This window comes from Lontra canadensis, unplaced genomic scaffold (genome assembly GCF_010015895.1).
Source record: "Lontra canadensis isolate GAN:19392208 unplaced genomic scaffold, GSC_riverotter_1.0 scaffold89, whole genome shotgun sequence".
Classification (NCBI taxonomy): Eukaryota; Metazoa; Chordata; class Mammalia; order Carnivora; family Mustelidae; genus Lontra; species Lontra canadensis.
Window position 1 is genome coordinate 4,813,245 of NW_022631083.1, and position 27,367 is coordinate 4,840,611.

At 39.5% G+C, this 27,367-nt stretch overlaps 1 protein-coding gene across 5 annotated transcripts in view; it reads left to right on the forward strand.

Annotated features, from left to right (window-relative positions):
* CERS3 (ceramide synthase 3) overlaps window positions 1-27,367 on the forward strand; it is a 111,373-nt gene that overhangs the window by 20,528 nt on the left and 63,478 nt on the right. For all 5 annotated transcript variants that reach the window (XM_032836003.1, XM_032836006.1, XM_032836005.1 and 2 more), the window contains 3 exons: window positions 11,878-12,051; window positions 22,529-22,646; window positions 26,764-26,882. In XM_032836003.1, the coding sequence (XP_032691894.1) occupies window positions 11,878-12,051; window positions 22,529-22,646; window positions 26,764-26,882 (411 nt within the window). The remainder of the gene's footprint in view (window positions 1-11,877; window positions 12,052-22,528; window positions 22,647-26,763; window positions 26,883-27,367) is intronic.

Consider the following 27,367-nt stretch of genomic DNA (forward strand, 5'->3'; position numbering starts at 1 on the left):
AGTCACTGTCAGCAAGGTTCCCAGCCCCCTAGCTCTTGCCTACATCACTCACTTGTCCCTGAGACTAATAACAGGGTAATTTGTGGAGCAAGAAGTGTGACTCACCAGGCCAGGGAGGAGAGCTTGTGAGGAAGGACTTGGTGGAGAGGAGCAAAATATTTAATAGCAACTGGAAAGGAGATGCTGACGTGATGCTAATTGGGTTAACATTTCTTTACATTGCAACAGCATTGCCTATTTACCCAACTCTTAATTTACATTGTCGACTTCTAAATTTAACTAAAAAAACAAGACGGGGGAGGGAATTCTGCCTTTGAAGGCAGTGGTTCCTGTGTAAATTTCTTGTAGAGTCCCTCCCAATCAGCTTGGGTCCCTTCTCTTTAAACCCTAGGGTTTACATCCTTCTAAGACTTCTCTGTTCTGTAACTTTGCTTCATATCCTGCTGACTTCAGTCATACTTGTTTTTCTGCAAGTTTCTACCCATGTTGCCAGTGTAAGTAAACTTTCTTGGTAACTTACCTCTTTCTTGGCCTTGACCTGGGCTTTGGCAATCTCTGTCAATTAGCAACTGGGGAAGAGATACAGCAGAGACGTGATAAAGTTAAAGGGGCATCTGGAAGAATGAAAATTTGGTAAATACCGCCTCCTTAAACGGCATTTTCTTTTTTTTTTTTTTTAAGATTTTATTTATTTATTTGTCAGAGAGAGCAAGAGTGAGCACAGGCAGATAGAGTGGCAGGCAGAGGCAGAGGGAGAAGCAGGCTCCCCGCTGAGCAAAGAGCCCGATGTGGGAATCCATCCCAGGATGCTGGGATCATGACCTGAGCCGAAGGCAGCTGCCTAACCAACTGAGCCACCCAGGCGTCCCTAAACTGCATATTCTGTCTTATGTTTATTACCTTCAAAATCTGAAGTCAGTTTAAAGCTGTTTTTTTTTAGAGTGGGGAGGGGCAGAGAGCGGGAGAGAATCTCAAGCAGGCTCCCCCGTTTCACTAAGTGTAGATCCCAACAACCCTGCTTGATCTCATGACCTTGAGATCATGACCTGAGCTGAAACCAAGAGTCACTCAACTGAGCCACCCAGGCACCCCTGAAGTCAGTTTATAGATGGCCTCAAGATCCTATCTTTCTAGTGACTATGGAAGCACATTTTATTTTCTTTGAAATTGTTAGAATACAAAAGATTCTGGAGTTAGCTTTTGCATGTATAAGAAGAAGGCTGGGAGAAGTTTTGTGTAGGTAACAAACTTGCCTTCCTTCAAATCAGCTATTAGCTTTTGTATATGAAACATTCACATGAAAAATTACTCTCTCAAAATGTTAATGCAAAATAAATCACCTTAGTAACACGTCTTGGTAAGGGGCAGCTGTGTGTGTATTGGGAAAACACTGGCTTTCCTGGATTTGCTTGGACAAAGCACCTGTATTTCCCTGGGACTCTTTCTTCATATTGATAGGGCTGGACTGGATGAGAGTATGATTTTTAGAACAAAATGTACCTTTGTTGACTTGAGTCATTAATAAGAAATCAATTATTAATTTTCCTAATTTTGGATCAACAGTAACAAATTATCAGCAGTAAAAATAATTTAAAAATTTTCAACACTAAGGATTTTACCCTTTTTTCAGGTTTCCGTTGGTTTGCCTTTACATGCACGTGTGCGCACGCGCACGCCAACACACACACACACACACACACACACACACACACACACTTAGATGTATATGTATAAAGTAGCATAATAATGAAATCAGGGGTGCCTAGGTGGCTCAGTCATTAGGTGTCTGCCTTCAGCTCAGGTCATGATCCCAGGGTCCTGGGATCAAGCCCCGCATCAGGCTCCCTGCTCTGTGGGAAGCCTGCTTCTTCCTCTCCCATTGTGTTCCCCTCTCTCGCTGTGCCTCTCTCTGTCAAATAAATAAATCCTTAAAAAAAAATGAAATCATATACCATCATATAATTAAAGTGTAGATATAATTTTGAATTTTTTTACATGTCTAAACATTTTGCATGTTGGTAAATATAATTTTTAATATTAGTTGATTGTTATTGAATAGAGTTAACATTTCAAAATGGACTTAAATATTCCAGATTTTTAAAACAATCATTATTATGAACATTGAAGTATTATTTATTAGCTATAGCCTAAACATATTTTTTGTCCAGTTTCATATATATTCCAAGGTAGATTTGAATATTTTAGTGACTCCTAAAATTTGTTACCCTAAGCAGCTGTATCATTTAGACTTTTTTAAAATGTAAGTGTTTTAACTAAGTCACAGCACTGTATATTATTTTTAAATGACTTCTTTTAATTTAACAGGTGTCAGTTACAGAATTTTGGGACCTAAAAGTTCGTTTTGCTCTTCTCTTTAGAAGGGCAAATGGTATTTAAGACCTTGACTCCAATTGATTATTTAACAGGCATGTGATAAAGTGATTTACAGATAGTTACTCACTTAACCCTTTTAACAACCTTATCAGAGAGGTGCAGTTATCACCTGTTTTGTAGATGAAGAAACCGACATTAAGTTAACATTAAGTTAGGGCACACAGTTCTTAGAGTGTCAAAACGAGGCCTTGAACCCAGGCAGTCTGGATTCCCAAATCCTTGGACTTGACCACTGTGCTATATATGCTATATACTAACTTCCCTTAATATCTATTGAGCACTTAACTCTTTGTGCCCTTACAGTATGCCAACTTAGGGATGCTCTTGGGATGTCCTGCATCTTGAAGTCTGAGGAGGAGGGTATATTTTAATCAAATCAATATGCAAACATATATTTACCAATTTGATACAGGTTATGAAGAAAAAGAACATGGAGCGATGGCAGTCCTTGATTTGGATTTGAAGCAGTGGGGGGTACGGGTCATAAGAAGTCTTTAAGGAGATCTTGGGGAAGCTTGAGTTGTAGCTTGAAGGACAAGGAGAAGAGAGTTGGGTAAAGATGGGGAAAGGGTGTCTGGCAGAAAGAATAGTTAATGCACCTGACTGAAGGCAGGAGAGAACTTTGTCTTTTGTTCTCAAGGGTCAGAAACCAGACCTTGCTTGTGGGGTCTCAGAGTGAAGGGGAAGGGAGGCATAGCCTGGAAAAGCAGACAGGGGCCCAGTGGCCTGGGGGCTTGTTACAGCTTCTCATTTATAAGAGTCTCCCAAGATGGGATAGGGCCCCGAGGAGCTGCCTTCAAAGGAGGCTGGGGTCTCTCAGGACAGTAAGCCTCTGGCAGAGCCATCCCCAAATGGGCTTTCTTCTGCACACAACAGCAAACAGCAACTTGTGATTTTCTAGGAATTGAACTTCATTAGCTCAATATTTAAGTTAGTTAGGAAGGGACGATTTCCGTTAGGACCCTAGATCAAGGCATATTGTGAAATTTTATTACAGAGCCAAGAGAAACATGGCCTAAAGAGAATAACACTGGGGGATAGCCCTGGCTTCAAAGAGAACTTGACCCCATACAGATGCCAAGTGCCTAGCTGGCATTTTAGGGGTTTATTAGTTTTGCTGGGAAAATATCCCAATTATGTTTGCTAACAGGGAGGAATTGTTGCCCTTGCAGAAAGTGATAGCCAGCTCATGGGACATTAACCTAACTAAGCTTTAAATGGAGCTAGGAGGAAAGGAGCAGAAGCCCATCTTCCTGAAATCTCAACGCATCATTTAATCTATACACAAACTCTACACAGTATTAGAAGGGAAAAATGAGAAGGCTCTCCCTTCTAATTTGAACTCCAGAGACTTTTCTTTTCTTTTCTTTTTTAAACTTTTCAGGATAACTTGAGCTTTTGCAAATTAGTATCAGATTAAGCACATAAGGTTAGACTTTTCCAGCAAGGCTGTCTGGACCCAATCAAGATTGGAGACATGAGGCATTGACCAGTAGGAAGAACTCTAAAGAGTATAGGGATCACTGCTCTAGGAAACTTATAACTCTTGGAGCTGAACCAGAGCCTGCAAGGAAACACCACCCTTCCCAGACCCCCTTGAGGGCAGACCAGTTGGGGAGGGAACAGAGGAGTTACTCCTGGTACTAGCAGAATAGTCTGGAAAGCAGCTCCCTGGAACTTGCCAGATATCTGCCCTCTAGGATGTGGGGAGGGCTATTCACTGTAAAGTGTCTCATTGGAGGCCCTTTGCTACAAAACTCCCATGGGGGCTGCCAGGAGAATCTGCTGGCTGACAGAGGCTCCTGAAGCCTTTTACTGGGATGTACCAGAGTCAGGAAGTAAAACCCTTTCATCCTGCAATGTCTCTCCACCATCCTCTACTGACAGCTCCAGGGCTAGCTGGCAAAGGGAAAATAGGAAAGGCACCAGATCATTTCACACAGCAGGTAAAAAAGAGTGAATTTGGGAGTTGAGAGGCAATACATTGATAATTGGCACCAGCTCCATGCAAGAAGCCCCAAAGGCAGAGTAAATACTTAGGATGCTCCCCAGTAGGCAGAATATTAATGGAAAAACATGCCCCCAAATGACTTATGGAAGAAGTCTCCTGATTTTTTTTATTATTGAATTTCAGGAGCTCTTTATATATTGTAGATACAGGTGCTTTCTATTTCAAATGTTGCAAATATTTTCTCCCAGTCTGCACGTCTCCTTTTTATTCTCTAAACAGTAATTTGATGAGCAGATGTCTCCAGGTTTTATAATCTGCCTGGAAGCAATATAACACAATACAGCAATATAGTACTTATTTACTTCTCCTTTCAATTTTCCCTTATATGAATTATGGTCTAAGCAGTTAAAACAAAAAGGACTCAAAATTCAATGACTTACAGTGAAGGTAAAAGTTTATTTCTCTTGTATGTAGCCAGGAAAATGGGCTATTTGGCCTCAAAGCTTGCTCCTATATCCTGTCATCCCTATTTTCAGTTATTCAGAAGGAAGAAGGAGAGAAGCCAGGACACACAGCTTGGTATTTAAGGAGGTTACTCAAATCAATGCCACCACTGTGTCTTTGACACAGACGTAGTCACACATGGCCACATCTAGTTACAGGGGACATTGGGAAATGTCTCACGTGGCAGGGCAGTCACATGCCCACGTAAAACCTGGGGTCTGGGGTGTAGGGGGACTCTAAATAAAAGGCAGAATGATTGGAAACTCAGGACCTCCTGAGGCCCCTCAATGACATCTTTGAGGTGATACTGGTTTTGTTTGCAAATACTCTGAATTGTTCTTTTTTAAATCTATGGGTGTGTTTTGAATTTCTTCAAGTCTTTAAACTGATATCAAGGTAAAATTTAAAATGAAAATATCACCTATTATCTTGTTGCAAGTTAACTACTTCTCTACACAAAGTGTAGGGTTTGTTGGTTTGTTTGTTCCTCTTACGATAAGCCCAGGCATTTGCAGGCTTTTAATGCACTAACTCCATCATAATAAATAGCCCTCAGAGGTAAGTTGCTCTGTCATTTGCCTTGTCTTATCCATTTGCAATGGCACAATTTAAAATGCTTTTAGAATTGGAATTTGCCATTCGCTCCGTCCTTACACTAGTGACAGGAAGCAAGTAGGTGCTGCTGTTTTCCTTTGTGTTTTATCTTGAGGCATAACCAGTTTTTTTGGCTGAGTTAGTAGAGTTCATTCCAAAGAGAACACAAACAGATTAAATGTAGATAAACATGTTTACCTGATACCCTTGCACCAAATTTTAAAAATTGTTTTGCAACTGATAAAAATGAGATTGTAGATAGTGAAACCAGATATCATTTTTGGCTATAGCATCGCTCCTGGAGTGTTCAAAAGTCCACTCGAGCCTCGGTTACCTTTCTGTTGAATGCAACAAATACTTATTTAGTGTTTACTCTGTGGCAAGCCTTGGGTATACAACAATAAACAAGCCAGGCAAGGTCCTCGTTCTGCTCGAGCTGACTTTGTGTCCCCAGAGAACCCTCATCCCACCATAATCTAGCTGGTCACTCAGTCTCCAAATTTCTCACCAACTCTCACCTCCTTCAACCATAATGATGCTCCGAGATAGTGAGCGTTGATTCCAATGTGTCCTTGTTTTACTTTATCACTCAGGAATACATCTTTAATTCAATTAGCGTTGTCTGACTAATTTCCCACTTCCGGTCACCGGCCTTTCTGGGAGAGATGTGTTCTGTTCCATAGAGACACACTCTTGTCACCCTCCTCTATCCAAGAGATATATTCTGTAGAGTTATCTTCTAAGGCGCTGTGGTTATTTACAGTAGATATTGCACAAATAATTACCAGAATTTCATAACTTGCCCAAAACTTCAGCCTGACTCAGAGTTCTTACCTCAGCAAGGGTCAGAGGACCACAATTTTTTAGTACTTTGCAAAAATGTTGCTTCAAATAGTGATAAACTAGTGGCCCAGATGGTTTTATTTCTTCAGTCCTAAGGTCAAATTTAATGGTGTTCATCTGAGAAAGTGGCTCAACAGGCTTCCTTCACCCTGTTGGGTTCTGTATCCATGAGGTCAGAAAATAATGAGTCATAAAAACCTACATTAGGGAGATTGTCTTCCTGCAAACTACTGGCAGCTGGAGTTGAAAATAGGGTTTAAAACTTCCATAGTATTGGCAGGTGGGAAAACACAGCTGGGCTATGATGCCACCTCCAATACCGATTCTTCTGCGAAGTATAAAGAAATAACCACAAGTGTTTTTCTTGCACATTTTTTTTTTTACTTTTAAAAAGAGCTTCAGATATTTTTAATGTAAATAGTACAGTTCCTTCAGATACTTTTATATACATATGAGTTTCAGGACTGAAAGAATGGACATGGGATGGGAAAGGGGGACTTTTGTGTAGCTGATGAGAAAAGAAAAAAAGCACTGGGAGTAGTCAAGGACTAAACAAATACCTTTGCTTAAAAAGCACACCAAGCAGAGATGAAAGAGTCAACAGAGCTGACAATATTACAGTTGCCATAAAGTCCTAGAGTTGAGCAAAATGAATCAAGATGAGAGGTGGGCTATAAATTGACTGTGGGAATCAGTGGGCTTCTCCGACTGCCAAGAAGTGAAGGAGCCATGGGGAAAGGGGCGTTGAATGACAGATTCATTGTTGCAAATGCTCAGGACTATTCTTAGAGCCGTCACCTATGGGCTCTGAAAAAATGCTGGTACTTCCCCATGTCAGGATTGCCTAATGCCCTTCCCCCCTGGTTATTATTGAAATACTGTGATACTTAGTTAATGTGGCGTAAAGGTGTTGCTCTACTTGCTGGGTAGGTAAATGTCTTGTCATCTACCAAGCACCTATTTAAGTCTGTGTCAAGGAAGCCAGCACCCTCTTTTACATTGAAAAATACCTCAAGTGGTGACTAGTAATAATGTCACTGTCAGATTTGAAACTTAGGCAGAATAGAAACAAAAATGGGGGGGAGAGAAGGGGATACATGAGTGCCCATTGTCAGCAAGATGAGATCAGAGGGAGGAACTGACAAATGCCCCCCAGTTCCTCCTCCACTTAAAATCTCATAGTTAGAGACAACAGAATCCACCTCTTACTATCTTAAACAAAGGACTTCATTGGAAGGGACTCACAGCCCTGAAGGAAGGCTGGTGGACCAGACTTGGATGACAGTGGAAACCAAGAAACCAAGGCAATCAGGAAGGCCAAAAAGCCAAGGGATGACAACTATCTTTTCAGCAGCAGCAGCCTAGGCAGGATGCCATCTGCTGCTGCTGGATATCACTCTCTGCTCCAGACTCAAAGTCCTGAGGAAAGCCTCCAACTGGCCAAGCCAAGGCCATCCCAGCCAACTCTCAGCAGATGTAGGATGGTCTCCCTTAGCTCTCACAGTGGGAAAGGCAGTGCACCAACTCCCCCCCACAGTGCTGATGTCCCCTGCTGCTCTGAGAGCTGGACACTGGGCTACATCCAAAATGGCACATCTGGTACACTAGAGTCAGGAAAAAGTGGCTATGAAGGAGGCTAGAGATACTGGCACAGGCTTGTGGCCTTAGGAGCAGCTAGCAGGAGCCTGACGGACTGTGATTTGTTTCCTGCTAGTAAACTGAAGCAGCCCAGAGGATTGGAGACTGCTGGCCCCAGTTCTCTTCAGCTCATTTCTCTGTGTTTAGCCTCTGATCTCATCCTGAGAGAAATAACAGGATGGTAGAGAGGATGGTGAGAGGCGTAGCATGGGTTTTAAAGCCCATGGCTTGAGTTAAAATGTTGGCTTGTGGATGTCTACCAAGTACCCTTACCCCCAAAAACGCTATCAACTAGGGCAGTCACTTTGCCTTCAGGGCAGTTAGTCTGTTCTTGCTTTAAAGCCTGCTGTTTCCTTCCTCCAAGAAGTCATGAACTTTAAATCATGCTGAAATCTGAATCGAGGTATATAGTCTTTCCTTCACTTAATGACTTTTCTGGGCTCATGGACACAGGTGAATTTGGGAGGTAACACTTAAGCCCCATAAATGAAATAATGGGGAGCTATAGCATGAAGTTCAGGATGAGCTCTGGGGTAAAAGGATTGAAACTGAGGAAGCTTCTTAACAGTTTTTCTTTTTTCCTTTTCGTGATATAATTCACAGACCATCCAACTCACCCATCTAAAAGAGTGTGCAAGTCAATGTTTTTCAGCATGTTCACGGTTGTACAACCCACACTGCATTTTAATCTTTGAACATTTTCATCACCCCAAGAAGAAACCCTGTACCCCTCGTTGGCCACTTTGTGTTTATCCCCACACTCCCTTCATACACCCCAAGGAACTAGTAACCTTCTTTTTGTTTCTGTGGATTTACCTCTTCTGGACACTTCACATCAATGGAATCACACTGTGTGGCCTTTTGTATCTGGATTCTTTTACGTAGCATGTTTTCAAGAACCATCTGTGTTGTAGCATGAATCATTTTAATGCCCTGGAATACTCTCTTGAATGCCTACACATAGAATTGCTGGGTCATATGGTAACTCCACATTTAACCTTTCAAGGGGCTCCGAGACTGTCTTTCACAGTCTGGGAGCCCCACCTGCCATGTTCTCAACATCCTTGCCAACACTTGCTACCTTCATGATGATAGCCATCCTAGTGGGTGTGAACAGTAGCTCTGAGCATGGAAGTGATTTGCACTTCCCTCATGAAATGAGGTTGAGCATTTTTTTTTTTCATGAGCTTAGTGGCCATTTGTCTATCTTCTTTGGTGAAATATTCAAATTCAGATTCTTTGCCCATTTTTGAATTGGATTATTTGTCCTTTTCTTACTGAGTTGCATGAGTTCTTATTCTATTCTAAGTCCAAATCCTTTATCAAATGTGTGACGTTCAGGTATTTCTCCCATCTTGTGGGTAGTCCTTTCACTCTCTTGATGGTGTCTCTTGGCACACAAAAAGTTTTCATTTTGAGGAAGTCCTATTTATCGATTCCTCTTAATTTTGCCATTTGTGCTTTTGGTTTCATATGTAAAGAGGCTTTGCCTAAACCCAAGGTTATGAGTATTTACTCTTATCTAGTCTTTTAAGAGTATTACAGTTTTAGCCCTTGTGTTTAGGTTTGTGCTTTGTTTGGAGTTAACTTTTGTATATGGTGTGAAGAAGGGAGTCTTAACTGTTTTTGCTTATTAGCAATAATTGATGGTTGGTGGCAGCACCTAAAGGAAGAATAAATAATGAGATTTATTTCTTTCTCAGTCTGAAACTACGTTTTCCAGGGGCCCACCCTCAACTTCTGTATTCTTTCTATTTTGCTTTCAATGTTTTAGGCTGTGGGATATTAGCATTACTATGGCTTTCAAGATCTTGACTCATTGCTTATGTATGATACACAATGATGTTATTTAGAGTGGCAACCCCTACGTAGCCATTGTAAGCTATTTATTTAGTTATATTTCATTCTGGACAAAGGAATCTGTGATGCCTGGAGTCGCATTTTAGGATCGAGGAAACTATTTTTGTGCAACAATTATTATACCAATAGCAAGAGAAAAACTAACTCATCACCCTTGCTGTTTGTTCCCTGAGCCCTAGACTATTAAATTTGGAGCAAATCAAGTAATGAATGTGCTGAGGTGAACTTTAAGGAGAAAATATCTTTGCCCTTGCAGGTGTAGCTCGTTCTGATGTAGTGAGGGTCAAGGCCAAGATTTGCCCATGACAGGGAGCCTCCCATGGCCAGAGCTGGTTTCTGAAATCTGTAGGAAGTTGAATAGGCTTTGGCATCTATCTGGCTGTACACTCAAAACAGATTTCCTCTCTTCATCTCTTCTTTTGGATGGCCCAGGCAACTGAACTTGAATCCCTAGTTCCCTTACCTTACCTTACCAAAGTGTGTGATTCTCCCTTCCTGACAACTCTTTCACTTGCTCTCCCTGCCTCCTCTTGAGTCCAGATCCACATAAGTCCTGGCTCACTCGTAAGTTCCCTGAGTCCAGGATCACCCCCTTTCCTTTCTGTGGCCTCTAAGCCTGATAGGAAGTATTTAACAAGTCTTTCTTGATTATCTTCATTCCACCATATTTGCACAAATTTGCAACTGTCTTAATGGGACTCCCCCAGAGTAGAAATTATAATGAAATGATCAACACATGAAAAAGAAAGCAGCCCTTCTCTTTCTGCACACAAGCCTTGCAGGTGTGGGTGTGACTGAGGTAGTGCTACTTTGGGCTGAGCGCATTTTTAATAGTGGAGGGGGGCAAAGCAAAGCAAGGAGTTATCTTATCAGCTGTTGCTTGTGGTATAGATTTTTCTGAAGGGGACCAGGGTCGAAACTCTGGTATTCTTTGTCATCTGGAGGTGGAAATCTGTAATGTCAGGACCCCACCCTCTGACCCTCACCCCTGATGGAGCCTTCCTGCTCTCTTGGTCCTTACTCCACTCCCACCACAGCCATATTTCAACCTCCCTATTGTGAATCTGAGGACATTGTGATTCCTTTCTCTGATTGACTATTAAAAGATGAAATCAAAACATCCTCAAGTTCAAAATTTCAAGACTAAAAATCGTTCATGCTTCAACAATGAGACTAGAACATCTAATCCTGTTTTCTTCTGTGTTTCTGGTTACTTGATCATAGCACTTTCCCTCCTTAGCACTTCTATTCCCTCCTCCCTGTGTTCCTGCCTTTCTCTGGTTTATCTCACTAACTCTTCAGGACATCAAGGATCTACTGTTCCAGTGATCTTTCTCTGGCACTTCCCGGCCGGGTTCAGTGTCCATCATTTTGCTCCCACTGCACCCCATATCTATTTATTGTACCTAAGGTATGTCAAAATCATCTAGGTATTCAGGCTGGCCTTGACCACAGTCTGTAAGGTCCTTAGGGCAAGAATGCCATTTTCTTAATCTTTGTGTTTTCAAGTACCTAGCACAGTGATTGTGCTAGGTACTTGATAGTAGTAAATAATAGAATAGTAGTAAATAGTAGATAGTAGTAAATAATAGAATCCCAGTAGGTATTTGTTGACATGGACGAATATGAACTTACTATAATATGAAATTAAATATACTTGTTCTTTATTTCCTAGAGAAGTTCTTAGGATACTACTGTAGACTTATACATACTTGAAGCTTTCATGAGGTTGACTTTGGGCATGTTGAAGTTATAGAGATTATTGTTAAATGATTTTTCATACCAAAGAATGATAGAAGAGGAAGATACATACTCATAATATTAACGTACATTGTGCCGAAAGTAGTATGTTAAACTTTGGTATGTTAAACTTTAGTTGGCCATGCCATACCCAATATTGTTCTGAGAATATGAGCGGAGTAATTCTTCTTTAATGCAATGAAGTGTCTGAAAACCCACCGACAAATACGATCCCTTTTGGCCTTGTTTTCAAAATTCGCAGGCTTGGGTATTTTAAGAAATAATACTCAATGTTATTTGAACTTTAAGTATTTGTTTCACAAGTCTAACAGATTCTTTTTCCACCTCTCTAGAATGTTTCAGACGTTTAAAGAATGGTTTTGGTTGGAAAGATTCTGGCTTCCTCCAACAATCAAGTGGTCAGATCTTGAAGATCACGATGGACTCGTCTTTGTAAAACCCTCTCATTTGTACATGACAATCCCATATGCTTTTGGCTTGCTGATCATTAGACATTTCTTTGAAAAGTAAGTAGGACCTGCGTGTCTTTCCTTTCCATGCCTCTTCCTTCCCCAACTCTGGAATCCTGGAATCTGGGTAAGAACTTTCAGTAATCTGTTGTTCAAAGGAGGGCACTAATGGGCTATATCTGGGGGAGTTCAACAAATTGTATGTACACCTAACATGATTTAGAAATTGAACACATAAAAATTAGGAACACAGTCTTCTTAAGTGTGTTAGTTTCACAGTGGGGAAAACTGAGATCAAGGGAGGTTAAAGAACACAGATCTTGTTAGTGTCATTGATGGTGTGGGAACCCACTTCATCTTCCACATACCATGCTATCTGACAAAATATATACGATACATTCCCAGAAAGGCAATGCTAGAAGATTCTGTGTCTAAGGGATACATTATCATTTTAGAACGCCTATAAAATAGCAAAAAATGTCTCATTAAAGACCTAACTTAATATTTGCTTTATAGCATAGTTTATTTTAAAGGTTTATTGAAAGTTTTAATAGCAGCCTTTCATTCCAAAGTATAAGGAAATCAAAGAGAAAAATACCAATTTGCTTTCTCAGAAAAAGTAAACTTCTTTTTTTTTCTTAACTTAACTGAAAGAGATATTACTTCAGCCTTTTTTATTAAAACTATACTCGTGTTATGATAACAGGAGATAAATGTTCATCTATAATCTCTGTAGTTGTCTCTATTTCAAAAAACTGTTATTAGCACATTAACTTTTTGGAGCAAAAAGAATATTTGAATGTCAGAGTTGGAAAAACTTAAGACAAAATTTGATAAAGATCATTTTGTCCAAGACTAACTATAATGCAGATCATATGTTTATAACCATTTGCAGGGTCCTTATCTCAAGAGTTCGTTTGACCAACTCTGTTTCATGGACTCTCCAAAAGGTTTTTGTGCAAATAGCAACTTCTCTTGAGCCAACAATGTGCTATTGTTATTGAGAGAAAGAAGAAACCCCTGGATACCACTTAAACTCGAGTTGGGAACATTTGAAAATGCTCTTCTTTTTTGACCACGAATTCTATTTTCTAGTTCCATGTTTGGATTTGTCAAAGAATGCATAAATAAAGTAGAATTTTGCTGCTGTCCTTCTAAATTAGCAAGTCACTTTCTACTATCCTGAAATACTTTCTTCTTTTGCATGGTGTGTGGTGATCCTTGAATTTGGCTCCCGGGTCCTCTACTTATTTGCACTGCAGATTGCCTGCTTCTCAGTGGACAGCTCCATTTTTTACGTCTTGATCAGGACAGTGAACTAGAAAACTCTTCTGGTTGCCAAAGCAGCACAGCTGTGGAGGACCAACTTGTTCTACCTTGGCCGAGGCTGCTCCAACAACAATCAGGAAGGAATCCAATCCTCTTGTGACTCCTGGGACTATTCTTGCTTCTTCCCAAGGGATTGAGGATACTCTATGTCATTTTTCTAGTCTTCTTATGTAGCTTTAACTCCCAATAACTCAGCCTTAGCTTTTTCCATTCTGTGACACTACAGAAAACCACGTGTCGGTCCACTAGCCTCATATCTTTTTGAATGCAATAGAAGTAAGGAAAATTTAACTGGGGAGGGAGATTATGCCTTTTGAAGCATACATTTATATCTATATACATATTTATATTTAAAAAAATATATATATATTTTTAAAGTGCATTAGATTAAACCACATATGTCATAAATAAAATATTATTCACACCTTGCATTTGAGTAGAGACAGTTTAAATGTATATAAAATCACAAGTGATATGATCTCAGTCAAGAAAATAAGAAGTAAGTGATCTATTCAAGGGATAGATTTGGTTCTTGAACCAACATGCCATGATATCAGGCTCAGGGGTGGTGGTTTTTTATTCTCTTGTTATAACTGTACTTCTTGGACTTTCACAGTGAAATACTCCTGATGGCAGACAAGAGTTAACTAATGTCTCTTGGGAATATAGAAAACATAGCTTAAAGAAGTCTAGCAAATGTGTAATTTTCTGAACTACCTTAAAAATTCATGTAAAATTGACACTGGGTCTCAGCATATCCTGTGTTGTATTTATACAAGAAAGCTTTCTTCTTTTGTCCTAGACTCTGTTTATATTATACCTTCTCATTCTATGAAGTGACCAGTAGTTGTGATTTGGCTGACTCATTTTTATCCTTTAGTACTAGCCAGCAGCCATTTAAGATCAGGGAGTGATGTCCCTTCTTAGAAAAGCAAGAGCAGAGAGAGAATTGATGAAGAAAAAAGAAGATCATTTGAAAGTGACTGACATTTGCTTTGTATTTAGGGTTACTTTTCCTTATAAGTTTCGTGGCTTATATAAATATTTAGGTATATGTGTATTTATGTTGTTGTTGTTGGCCAGGGTGGGTAGGGGGGAGTCTCGAATAACACTTTCTAACTAGTTATCTGGACTCTTCTATGCATTCTTCTATGTGTCTGAAGTATGATTGAATGAGATCTAAGCCACTCAGATTTAGATGTTTGTGTAATAAGCACATTTACATCTCAGAGTAAATTATGATCCCAGAATGGTTCAAGGCAGGGGTGGAGGTGGTACAATCAAAAGGTGATCTTTTTCCTTTTATTTAGTTGTGCACTGAGTACACTTAAGTTTTTCTACCATTTTCACTGAGCAACATAAACTCATGATGGAATAACATGTCCTCATTCTGCAAAGAACGGAGGGTGGGATGACCTATCTGTAACAATTTACAAGAGTTACTAAGTGTCCTAAATTGACATAATCTCAAAATATGCACATTAGACTTTAATGTTACCTGAGACTTACATTGCTTCAAATATTTTGTTCTTTCACATAAAATTCCCTGATTAAACTCTGTTCAGGGGCACCTGGGTGGCTCAGTGGGTTAAGCCTCTGCCTTTGGTTTAAGTCATGATCTCAGGGTATTGGGATTGAACCCCACATAGGGCTTTCTGCTCATTAGGGAGCCTGCTTCCCTCCCCCTCTCTGCCTGCCTCTCTACCTACTTGTGATCTCTGTGAAATAAATTAATAAAATCTTTTAAACTCTGTTCAAAGAGCCTTTGAATCTGTAGGACGTGGGAATCGATCTTATGGCAGTGGGGTATTGTTTCTGTTTAGGAGAAGTATTTAAACTTCACATGCTTAATATCTGCCTAGGGCTGCCTTCTTTTTATTCTATAAAAGAATATTGAAAAAAAAAACGGGAGGTGGGGGTCTGGGATTGCTATAGGCTTTTGGCTCACAAGTAACTGATGAAGTGTTAGATGAAGAGGGGGTTGTCTGGGTGTCGGAATGGGGCCATCTGAAGGCTCAATTCTGCAATAGTAGCAAACCTAAGAGACTCATGCCTTGGTAATTAACCTAACTGTGAACCATTTACATGGGAGCAGAAGTTCACGTTCTTTTTTCTTCCTCTTGGACATTTTTTTTATATTCCATATCCATAAAATGAAAGTTCAGGCAAGCTAATCTCCAAGGTCCTTCTAGAGTTAAGACCTGTCATTTCCTTTCTCTTTCAGTTCAGTTTATCAAGTATTTATTATACTCCTTTCTTTTTTCCTTTTTCAAAAGAGATTTTTAAATTAAGTACCAGTTCATAATTATTTACACTTACATTAGATAAAATGGTTGATTTTTCCAGATTTATTTGAAAAGGAAGGATAATCCTGAAATAGAAAACTATATTTGTATATTTCCTGTGTTTCATCAAAAATGTTATTTCTGTCTTTGAAGCCTGGGCATCTTAACACATAAGACCACATTTCTCTTTTTTGTTTAAATTAATGATTTTAATATAGCTGTGTTCCTGATTTCAGCAAGTATACTATGGACAACATGTATTTATCCATTGAGTATACTGAACCATATACGAATCTTCCACATGATCCTCTAAAAGGGAATGTTATACTTTCTTTGGCTTTGAGGTTGGTTGTATTCCCTTACTGCATAAATCTTTTTTTGGCTCAATTCCTCTTTGCTTTTTAAATTCTTCCTAAGTTTTTCATTTCTGACATTTGAGAGAGAAATGAGTGACTATGACTGAGAACACTACCATATTAAAGCATGCTGTATTTGTGTTATTCAATTGGTAAGAACAATGAATGTTTCCCCAATAAAAATTTTCATAACTAGTAGGTTGGATAAATGAACCAATTCCATTATTTATCCAAAACTTTGTCAAATATGTTTTTTTGAGATCTTGTTAGTTTTAAGGACATCTTCATTTTTGTTTGGTTTGGACATTTTATGCAAAGGGGAATTATAATCATAATCCTCAAATCGTAGCATGCTCTCTGGTCTGCATAAGACCTCTTTTTGAGTGATTCGAATTTACTTTGTCATTAATTACCTTTTATCCCCATTTCCTAGTTACATTCCTGCCTGTTGGGGTCTAATGTCGTTGATAGTTTTTTATTTGTATGACCCAGTAAAACATATGTATAAACATAAAGCATACATATTGTTAGTTGACATAATGGTGTGGTGATAAGACCTTACTCTGTTTCTTCTTTTTTTAAATGCAGCCCTATGTTTTATGATCTATCCACATTGCTCTATGTACATCTGGTGCATACTTAGTTTGTTTTTATATGTCTCTGAAATGTATGGGCCATTTCCAGGAAAACTTAGTCCATCTGGAAGTTGGATTGGCTTTATTTTATCAAATTATTTTAGAAAAAATTTTATTCAACTCCCATGGTTATAAAAAAATGAATTGAAGGGCTAAATGATCATTCATAACTGGAATTTCTGGCATTTAATCAAACACAGAAACCTCTGAGTAAGTACTAAAATAGACTAACCTGGCAGAAGACAGAGGCTTTGTTACAACTGGAGAAAGAATAGAGTCGTATCATTATTTTTTTAAATCAGCTTTAGGGGTACTGGGTGGTACAGTAGGTTAAGCTTCCAACTCTTGGAATCTCAGGGTCTCAAGATCTTATGATCTCAAAGTCATGAGGTCAAGCCCTGCGTTGGGCTCTGCACTCAGCATGGACTCCGCTTAGGTTTCTCTCTCCCTCTTCCTTGGCCCACCCCCCTACCCCCACTTGCTCTCTCTCTCTCTCTCTCTAAAATAAATAACTAAATATTTTTAAACATCAGCTTTATTGAGGTATGCTTTACAAACAATAAAGTTCATCCAAAATTTGGTGCATTTAGGCACAACTATGCAGTGGAGTAACCATCACCACAATTATGATGTAGAAGATTTCCATCAGCTGAGAAACTCTCTTATATCCTGTCTGGTTCATCTTCTCCCTACCTACTAGCTCTTCACAATCACTGATATGTTTTCTGTCAGCCTAATTTGCCTTTTCGATTCCTACAAATGGAATCATGTAGATCACAGTCTTTTGTGCCCGGCTTCTCTCACTTAACATAACACATTGGAGATTGTTTTCATGTTGTTGTGTGTATCAGTGATACCTTGTCATTGCTGGGTAGTCTGTCAACATATTGATATACCACCATTTATTTATTCTTTAGTTGTTGGAAGTTCGAATTGTTTATAGTTTTTAGCTATTATGAATAAAGCTACCATGAATATTTGAGTGCAAGAGCTTGTACGGGCACATGCTTTTATTTCCCTTGGTAAATTGCTAAAAGTGTTTGCTCTTCAAAAGACATTGTTAATGTATGCATACCCATACAATGAATTACCATTCAGTAATAAAAAGGAGCTCACTCCAAATATATCCCAAAACATGAATGGACCTCAAAAACATTAAGCTAATGAAAGAGCCAGCCACAAGCAACCACATATTATTGTATGATTCCATTATATTAAATATCCTAAAAAGACAAAGCTATAAAGACAAAAACAGATTAGTAATTGCCTGGGGAAGGGGTGAGAGGGAAGAGAATTGACAATAAATATGCATGAGGGATTATATTGGGATAATGAAAATCTTCTAAAGCTGATTAGTGGTGATGAGTCTATGACTTGGTAATTTTACTTAAAAAAATCACTGAATAGTATACTTGGAAAAGGTGAATTATGCAATATGCAAAAATGCCTTAGGTTATTTTAAAAAGTATAAATAAAATGAAAAGACAAGCCACAGACTGGGAGAAAAATACTTGCAAAACATGTATTTGATGAGGGACTTAAATTCAGTATATATAAAGAAAACTTTAACTCAATGATAAATAAGGAAATAACTTAATTTTTAATGGGCAAAAGACATGAGTAAATAATTCACCAAAGATATATAAATGGCAAGTAAACACATGAAAAGGTGTCCAACATCATTAGTCATTAGCAAAATGCAAATTAAAACCACTATACCCCAGAAATTAACAAAAATGTCAGAGTAAGGATCTCCAAAAATTCTTCCTGCCTTAAAAGCAATCAGAAAACTAGCAAAAATGGTCAAAATCAACTTTTCAAAATTCACAATTAACCAAAGGTTAGCAACAATCCAAGGATTGTTATTTAAGAAAAACAGCTGACTCTTGGAAAGAACAATAAACTTTGTGACATTTTAACTTGCCCTATTCCTATCCTGCCCTGTCCACCTCTGTGATAGCCTTAAAAACCCAATAGTCCTCAATTTCAGTGGAAACTGGTATCCTGGCAGCCATTGAAGGGAGCAGAACAGAGCGTCATTTACCAGAGAAATGTCATTATCTGACCTCTTTTGTGGTTCCAGAGGAACCAGTACTTATAAGGCTGTCTTTATTTGACCTGAGTCAGAAGAGCCTTTTCCCTGAAGGTGCCTGTCTAAAACACATAGAGGCAATTGATTAACTTTGGAACTACCTGAGGTTGTCAGTAACAATTGGGGCAAATAATAGACTAACCAGAACGCTTAAAAAGAAAAACTGGAAAATAAGATGTCCATAGCGGACTTTGATAAGCTCTGACATATTCTTGGAAACCAGAAGGACACTTGAATTTGTAGAGCTTTGGGTATTCCCAGGGCTCTCCACATGCCCAGAAAAGATATGAGAAGGCCCTTAACAATCACCTCTGGATGATCTTGGGGCTCTGTACAAAGAGGAAGTGAAGGCTAAGGCAAAGTTGGCAACTGCCTAGCTGAGTGTTGAAGGTTTGCCCCAAAATGTAGGCAGAGCTCTTTGGCAAAGACTGGGAGACTTATTGGTTCCTGGCATTTAAGGAAATCTCTGTCTAGTCATTAGGTGACACTTAAGCTAATCCAATAGAGACTTCAGTGCCCAAACATGACAAAGAATACAGACTTCATAAATCATTTCAAACAAGGAATGAAACAAACAAATGGACAGTGGTAACAAACCACAAAACCAAGAAAATCTGAGAGGGATAATATGATTTTCAGAGTTGCCACATTATATTATTTAACATGTCCAATTTTCAACAAAAATCATAAGGCATGTAAAGAAACAAGAAGTGTGGTCCATTCAAGGAAAAAGTAGTCCCCTTTTTGTAAGGAAAATGTCCCTTACAAGACTGAGATGTTGGCCTTATTAGATAAGGACTTCATTATTTTTTTTTAAAGATTTATTTATTTATTTATTTGACAGAGAGAGATCACAAGTAGGCAGAGAGGCAGGCAGAGTGTGAGGGGGGAAGCAGGCTCGCCACTGAGCAGAGAGCCCTATGTGGGGCTCGATCCCAGGACCCTGGGATAATGACCTGAGCTGAAGGCAGAGGCTTTAATCCACTGAGCCACCCAGGCGCCCCTAGGACTTCATTATTTTTAAATTAATTTTATTATTATTTTTTTTTTGAGAGAGAGAGAGGGTATTTGTGAACAGGGGAGGGGGAAAAAGGAGAGGGAGAAAGAGAATCCCAAGCAGATTCCATGCACAGCATTGAGCCCAATACAGAGCTCAGTCTCAACCCTGAGATCATGACCCAAGCTGAAATCAAGAATCGTACACTTAATTGACTGAGCTACCCAGGTATCCTTAGATAAATACTTTAAATCAGGCTGAAATTAGAGGACATGAGACAGTAACTTGAATCCATATGAAGAAATAAAAAGCACCACCAGTAAAGTCACCTATATAAGAAATAAAAAGAAGGTATACACACAGTTTTTATTTGTAACACGTTTCTCTTCTGTCTGATTTAAACCACAACTACATCAAAAAGTCATTATGAATCTGTGTCAATGAAAACACAACTTATAAATAGATGATTTGTATCATTAATAGCACAGAACAGGGAGGTAGTGGAGTTTTTGTATATTGCTGAAATTATTCTGGTATTAATCTGAACTAGGATGTTATGCATGAAGATGTTAATTATAATCCCTAGGTTAACCACTACGAAAATTATTTTAAAAGAATATTTTGGGGCACCTGGGTGCCTCAGTCAGGTGAACATCCAACTCTTGATTTTGGCTCAGGTCAAGATCTCATGAGATCAAGCCCTTCATCAGGCTCCATGCTTAGCATGGAGTCTGCTTGAGATTCTCTCACTTTCTCCCTCTCTCACTGCCCCTCCCCCTGCTTGTGCTCACTCTGTCTCTCTAAAATGGATAAATCTTTTTTAAAAAGTTGAATAAAAATATTTTAAGGAAGAGAGAGAATTAAAAACTACACTAGACAGCATTTAACACAAAAGAAACTTACCAGTGAATAGAGAAATACAAAGACATAAGATACATAAAAAACAAATAACAAAATAGCAGACATAAAAATCCTGTTTTATCAGTAATTAAATGTAATTTGCATTAATGTAAATAGATTAAATACTGCAACTGAAAGGCATAGATAGGAGAGATGGATACAAATACATGATCTGGGGTGATTGGGTGGCTCAGTTGGTTAAGTGTCTGACTTTTGATTTTGGTTCAGGTCAAGATCTCAGGTTGTGAGATCGAGCCCTACCTCAGGCTCCATGCTTAGGACAGAGACTGCTTGTCCTTCTCCCTCTGCTCTTCCCCCTGCTCTCTCTCTTTCAAATAAATAAATAAAATCTTTTAAAAAATACATGATCCAACTGTATGCTTTCTCTAAGAAACACACTTGAGGTTCAAGGACATAAATAGGTTGACAGTAAAATTATGGGAAAAGATAATACCAAGCAAACAGTAACCAAAAGAGAGCTGGAGTGTCTGTATACTAATACCAGGCAATTTAGGTTTTCATAGGTTTTAAACTGTTACTGGAAAAGAGAACATTTTATAACATAAAAGGATAAATCTATCAAGATGACATAATAATTATAAACATATATGTTCCTAACATCAAAACTCCAAAATTCATGAAGCAAAACCTGACAGAATTGAAGGGAGAAATACACAACTCAAAAAAGAGTTGTGGATGTGAATATCTCACTTTTAATAATGGATAATTGGGGGGGTAGATTAATAAGGACATAGAAGACTCAATCAGCTCTATAAACCAAGTAGACCTAACATCATCTGTAGAACATGGCACCCAATGACAAGAGAAGACACATTCTTCTCATATGCACAATGAACATTCTTCATAATAGACCATATGTTAGGCCATGAGACAAGTCTCCATAAGCTTAAAGAAATGCAAATCTTACCAGGTGTGTTTTCCAGTCACAATGAAATGAAATTAAAAGTCAGTAACACACAGGAATTGGGAAATGAGCAAATATGTGGCAATTGAACAGCATACTTCTAAATAGCCAATGGGTCAGCGGAGGAATCATAGTAAATTAGAAAATACTTTGAGATGAATGACAAAGAAAACACAATGTCAAAACTTAGGAGATGTATTAACATGGTTCTCAGAAGGAAATTTATACCTGCAAATACCTATATTAAAAAAGAAGAAAGATCTCAAATCAATAAACTTCTACCTTCAGAAACTAGGGGAAAAAAAGAGCAAACTAAACATCTCGCAAGCAAAAGTTAGGAGATTATAAAGATTAGAGTAGAAAATCAGTGAAAACCAGGACACACCCGGTAAAATTGCTGAGATTAAAATAACTTGTAATACCAAGTGTTGGCAGGGATACAGAGTAACTGGAACTCTGGCCCATTACTGGCAGGAATGCAAAGTGGTGCCACCCGCCCCCAAAAACAGTTTGCCAGTTTCTTATCAAGTTAAATGTATACTTGTCATACCACCCACCAATCCCACTCCTCAATCTTTACCCAAGAGTCAGACCACGTTTTCATAAGTTAGAACTTCAAATAGGAACATAGTAATTCTCTAAGACAGTATCACCAAGTAAAACTTACAATAACCAAATTATTATTCATTTTAATCTCTTGGAGCCTTAAAATGAAACTCTTAAGTGAAATGGCTTATCCCAATTCCAGGATCTCATATATAAATATATTCGGATTTACATAAGTGGATTTTTAACAGGCAAGTATTTTATTTTTTTTAAGTTATTGCTTGTGAAAATGGTCTCCAAATTTTCTCTCCTTGAACTGCTTTGCAAGGCAGAGGTTGGCTGTAGGTCGCCCAAGGACAACATGACCCAATGGCTGAGCCTTCATTTGGAATCAAAAGTTACGGCTTGAGTTTTCTGGTGTCCTTGTGGGTTCATTCTCAGATTTTGGGCTTTCTTTCATATTTTGTAGGTTTATTGCTACGCCTCTAGCAAAATCATTTGGCATTAAAGAGGAAGTTCGAAAGAAGATTACACCAAATACCGTCTTAGAGAACTTTTTCAAACATTCCACAAGGCAACCATCTCAAGTAAGTACAAGTTCTTTGTTTTTGGGTTAAAAAAACAAACAAAAAAAAAAACTCCTTTCTTAATGTCTCAGTCACCTGTGGCTTACGTCATCTGTGTAAGATACCTGTTCCTGTTGACCATCAAATGATTTGACTCATTTGGATTTTTTTCCCCTCTATTGACAAGTTATACACTGTTCCAAGCATAGTATAAAATGACACAGAAATATTACAAAATAACCAATATTCATAGTTGAGTTATTATGTTCAACTACAGTGTTCAACACTAGTAATCAATGCCATAATTTTGGTATAAAGATGAAAATTAAATTTGGGGGGGGTGGGATATATACAAAGGATCCTTTCACAGGAGACCACTGACTGTTAAGGCAGAGTAGCCCGTACCTTACACTTCTTATGATTATGGTTCCATCGATATACTTCACACACATTAGGAAAGTGTTCACTGGGGTGGCTGTCATGAGTAGCGCATGTTATTTTATCCACACAGTTAGAAATGTGCCGTGCTCCTGCCTACTCCCCAGGAAAGTCAGAGTTCTCTCCGCGGTACCAGAGGCACCTCATGAAATGGTGTAGCACAGGGAATCTTTACATAACACACACAAAAGGTTTTGTTTTGTTTTTAATTTTATTTGCCAGTGAGAAAGAGAAAGAGCACAAGCAGGGGAAGTGCCAGGCAGAGGCAGAGGGAGAAGCAGGCTCCCTGCTGAGGAGGGAGCTCAATGTGGGACTCAATCCCAGGACCTGGGATCATGACCTGGGCCGAAGGCAGATGCTTAACCATCTAAGCCACCCAGGTATCCCACAAAAAAAGGTTTTAATCTAATAGTTATTAAAAAAAAAAAAAGATAATGCTCCGGCAGGCCTAGTTTCATTTTCATCATCGTTTAAATGAGAGATGAAATAAAAACTCTTCCCAATATGACAGACACCCTCTATGATGAATACCGACAGTGACCACCGGGCATTATAAAAGTCAAGAGTATGCTCTAGCATGGTTTAGGACAGAGAGATTTTTAAGGGTTCTGAACTTTACTTGCTGAATTCCGTTGTGTCTACAACGACCGTTTCTATCGTGGATCCGATGGGCTCACGTGGAGTCTGACCATGTAGAGGTCTGACCACGTCGCGTAAAGCATCGGGTCCAGAATTGCTCACAGCTAGCCAGCGCGGTCTGTAACTTCTGCCCTCAGCTTCTGTACCGGACTTCCTTGTTTGTTCTTTTTCTAAAATGAGGAGATTCTAACAAGCCATTTCCACATGGTCTTTATTTCCATGTGCTCTAAAGGACAGTCATGTTCATTTCAACCCTGCTCTTACCACTGGTGATAATAAACGCCCAAGATCATTTCACATTTTTCAAAAGCGAAATTAGTTAGCCGTGTTTATGAAAAATTTGGGGCCTTTTAGAAACTCCTTATTTTTCTCTCTTTCTGTTTGAGAATACTGTACCTGGGTAATACCACATATAAACCATGAAGAACAGTGCTATGCTCTCAATGACTTGACATGTTTCTATAGCAAAAGCTTCCGGTCAGCTTTCTAGGAAATCTAAAATTAGGAAATTTGGTCTCTATCAAGTTTCCCTGCTGTGAAGAGAAAAGAGCCATGTGACAGTTAAAGAAATACCGACAGAACATCTCGCATGATTTTCTGTGCATTGTAGGTGTTCGATAAATGCTTGTTTTATGTGTCAATAAGAAATTACTTCCAGAGACTTTTGTTTCCAAGAGGTTTTCTATCCCAATAAGATTATAGTGAACGAAGCCAGTATTGTCAAGACTGACATTCAACCAGACACATCTGTGCTCCAAAAGAGAAAATAAATTGCTTCAAATCATGTTTGAGTGCTATTTCTAGACACGTTTATTAAGCAGATATCTATAGAAATGATGGGATCATAAAATGGAATTGCTTCCCATGAGGGAGTGTGATGAGCTGTGTGGGTTAGTGAATCCAGACCTCCAGAGTTGTGAGAACAAAGGCCTTGGACACAAGGGCAAAGTGAACGCAGTGTCCAACTCCAGACATACTCCTGCTCCTTCCATCTGTCCACACTGCTGGAGGGGGACTTTATCAGGGCCAACGCCCTGTCACCCCCGAGATAAATCCCAGACAAAGCACCCCTTGATGTGAGCCTGCCATGTCTTTCCTCCCCTCCTCTTCATAGGGCTTTACCCTACCAGACTTCATTCTGGTCCCCAGGTGTTCCCTGAACGCCCCTGCTCTCACCTGCAGACAACCTCATGCACTGGTCCCTCGTCCAGGACGTGTTCCTCCTCTATCCTCTCCTTCTCTGAGGCATTTTTCAGGGTCCGGCCTATGTGTAACTTTCAGAAAGTCTCCACAGACGTAGGTCCCATGGTGTCCTGCTCCTCCCCTATCTTTGCACTCGTGGTGTTTCATTAGAATTCTTTGTTTTATTTTCTTCCTTCCTGGCCCATGTCCATGTTATGATTCATTTAGTTCCCCAGGGACTAGCACAATGCTTGCAAGAGGGAGGCAGGAATAAGTGGTTGACAACTCAGTCTTCTCAAAAGCACAGAAACGAAAACAAAAACAAAACAACAACAAGACATCAGCCCGCGAACCCTCGGCCTGTAAGAGTAGGTGTTCAGGAGGAAACGGACTATCCTATGGGCGATATCCTGTTTTTGTTTTGTTCTGCTTTCCTTCTTGCAGGTTAAATAATAGGTAGCAATTTAGGAGGTACAGAGAACCTGCAATTAGGCCTTTGCCAGTCTTCAACGTCAGAGCTGCTTTATGAATTTTATCGACTGTTAATGCTGCGGGCCTGAACAGTTAGAGGAACTCTGCACAATAACCCAGGGGAAACTGTATGACTGACTGGTTGTAGATCTTGGGGTGTTCCACCACCAGGCAGGCCTTGTTTGGCCCTTGCATTGTTGGTCCACGAGTGGCTTAATCTACTGTGAGGCACCAATCAAGATTTAGAACCCACTAGCAATGTCCCATTAAGATTCTGGGTGTGTGCTTTCCCTCTGGGAGCCACCGGCCAGAGCTGGCTCACAGATGCCCTTTTGGAACAAGAAGGGGCTTTCCTGTTCGCTGCGTCCATGGCTCCCGCTTATCTTGTCCACACTAAAGCTGAGGGTCAGTTTGATGCCATTTTATTTTTCTACTAAAGAGGAGATGGAAATCATTCTTGTACTTGTGTCAGAAAATGAAAGATCAAGGATAAAGGTATTTCAAAAACTTACAGAGCTTATTTCTTTGTGTCAATTGAAAAAACTGTAGGTTTAGCTCTAAAACCTGACGGTGTTGGAGAATACAACTTAAGGTCCCGCCATGAAACAGACCTGATCCATCCAGCCATGTGCGTTTTTGGTCTGGCCCTAGGAGAAGAAGTTCAAGTGTATGGCCTTTGAGCTACTCCATCATCCATATTATGTCCATATTTAAAAATGAGTTCTGCTTCCCAGAAGAGAAGCGATCATCATTAGTATATTCTACAATCTTTACTTTTCTTTTAATGATTGAAATTATTTTGGATTAGTTTGACATGGGCTGTACATCTGATTAAAGTTGACAGTGATAGCCAACACCTGTTTGCGTTTTTGCTGTCTTATCTGGTGGAGCCATCACTAAGATTGTGTGAAAGACCAGAAAGTGCATTAGCCTAAGTTCTTACCCTCACTTTATTATTAATTTTAGGTCTTGGACAACTTACTAAAACTCTTGGTGTTTCAGTTTCCTTGTAGGAAAGATGAGGAGATTGGATCTGATCTGAAACTCTACTACTCGAGCTGATACCTAGGAAGCCTAGATAAAACTTTGCTGAATGAGTGAGCGTACCTCTGCAGCTCGAGTGTATGGGTCGCTGCCAAATCCCGAAGTATTAATGTTTCTTGGTAACTCAGAGTGCTGGGATTTCATCTTCTTCTTCTTCTTTTTTTTTGGGGGGGTGGTGTCTCTGCGTGTGTGATCCCATAAACCAACCAGGTAAATTCAAATCACTGGCTCCAAATCTAACGCAGAATGTGTCTCCTCTCCAGCGCCCGAGCTCTGGTAACCCAATCGCGCCGTAACCCCGTCTTGACCGCATTCCCATCTGACTGCTCTTTATCGCCTGTTCATTCATGTTATCTCTTTTCAGACTGATATTTACGGACTGGCAAAGAAGTGTAACTTGACAGAGCGCCAGGTGGAAAGATGGTTTAGGAGTCGGCGGAATCAAGAGAGGCCGTGCAGGATGAAGAAATTCCAGGAAGCTTGGTAAGATGACCGGTCGAGGTTTTTGCAAAGCTGCAGTTTTATAATAATGGAGCAGAATGGTCATCTCAGAAAGAACACTAATGTTGGAGCCAAAGAAGGTTTGGACCCAGCCCTGTCACTCACCCGTTTGGTGTTTTAAGCCAGTCGCTTCTCTGCTTCAGTTTCCTTCTCAATAAAATGGGGCAAAGCTGTGAACTCTCTAAGACAAATAGGAGATAGAATGTACTTATCTCGAAGTCCAAAAAAAAAAAAACAACAAACGTCTAAATTGGTGTTTATTTTTTCTTAGGGTAGAGGTCGGCCCTGTGTCATAAGACATTATCACCTGTTTCCAATCACATTCTAATTATTATATCACATTACAAGAGCAGAGAATGGGCAGGTGTCTTTTTTTCTGTCCCACTTGACTCATTCCTCCCTCTGATCCCCCACCCCATGCCCGTGGACTGGAAGGCCAATTCCTCTGGATTTCCCAGTTGGTTTTA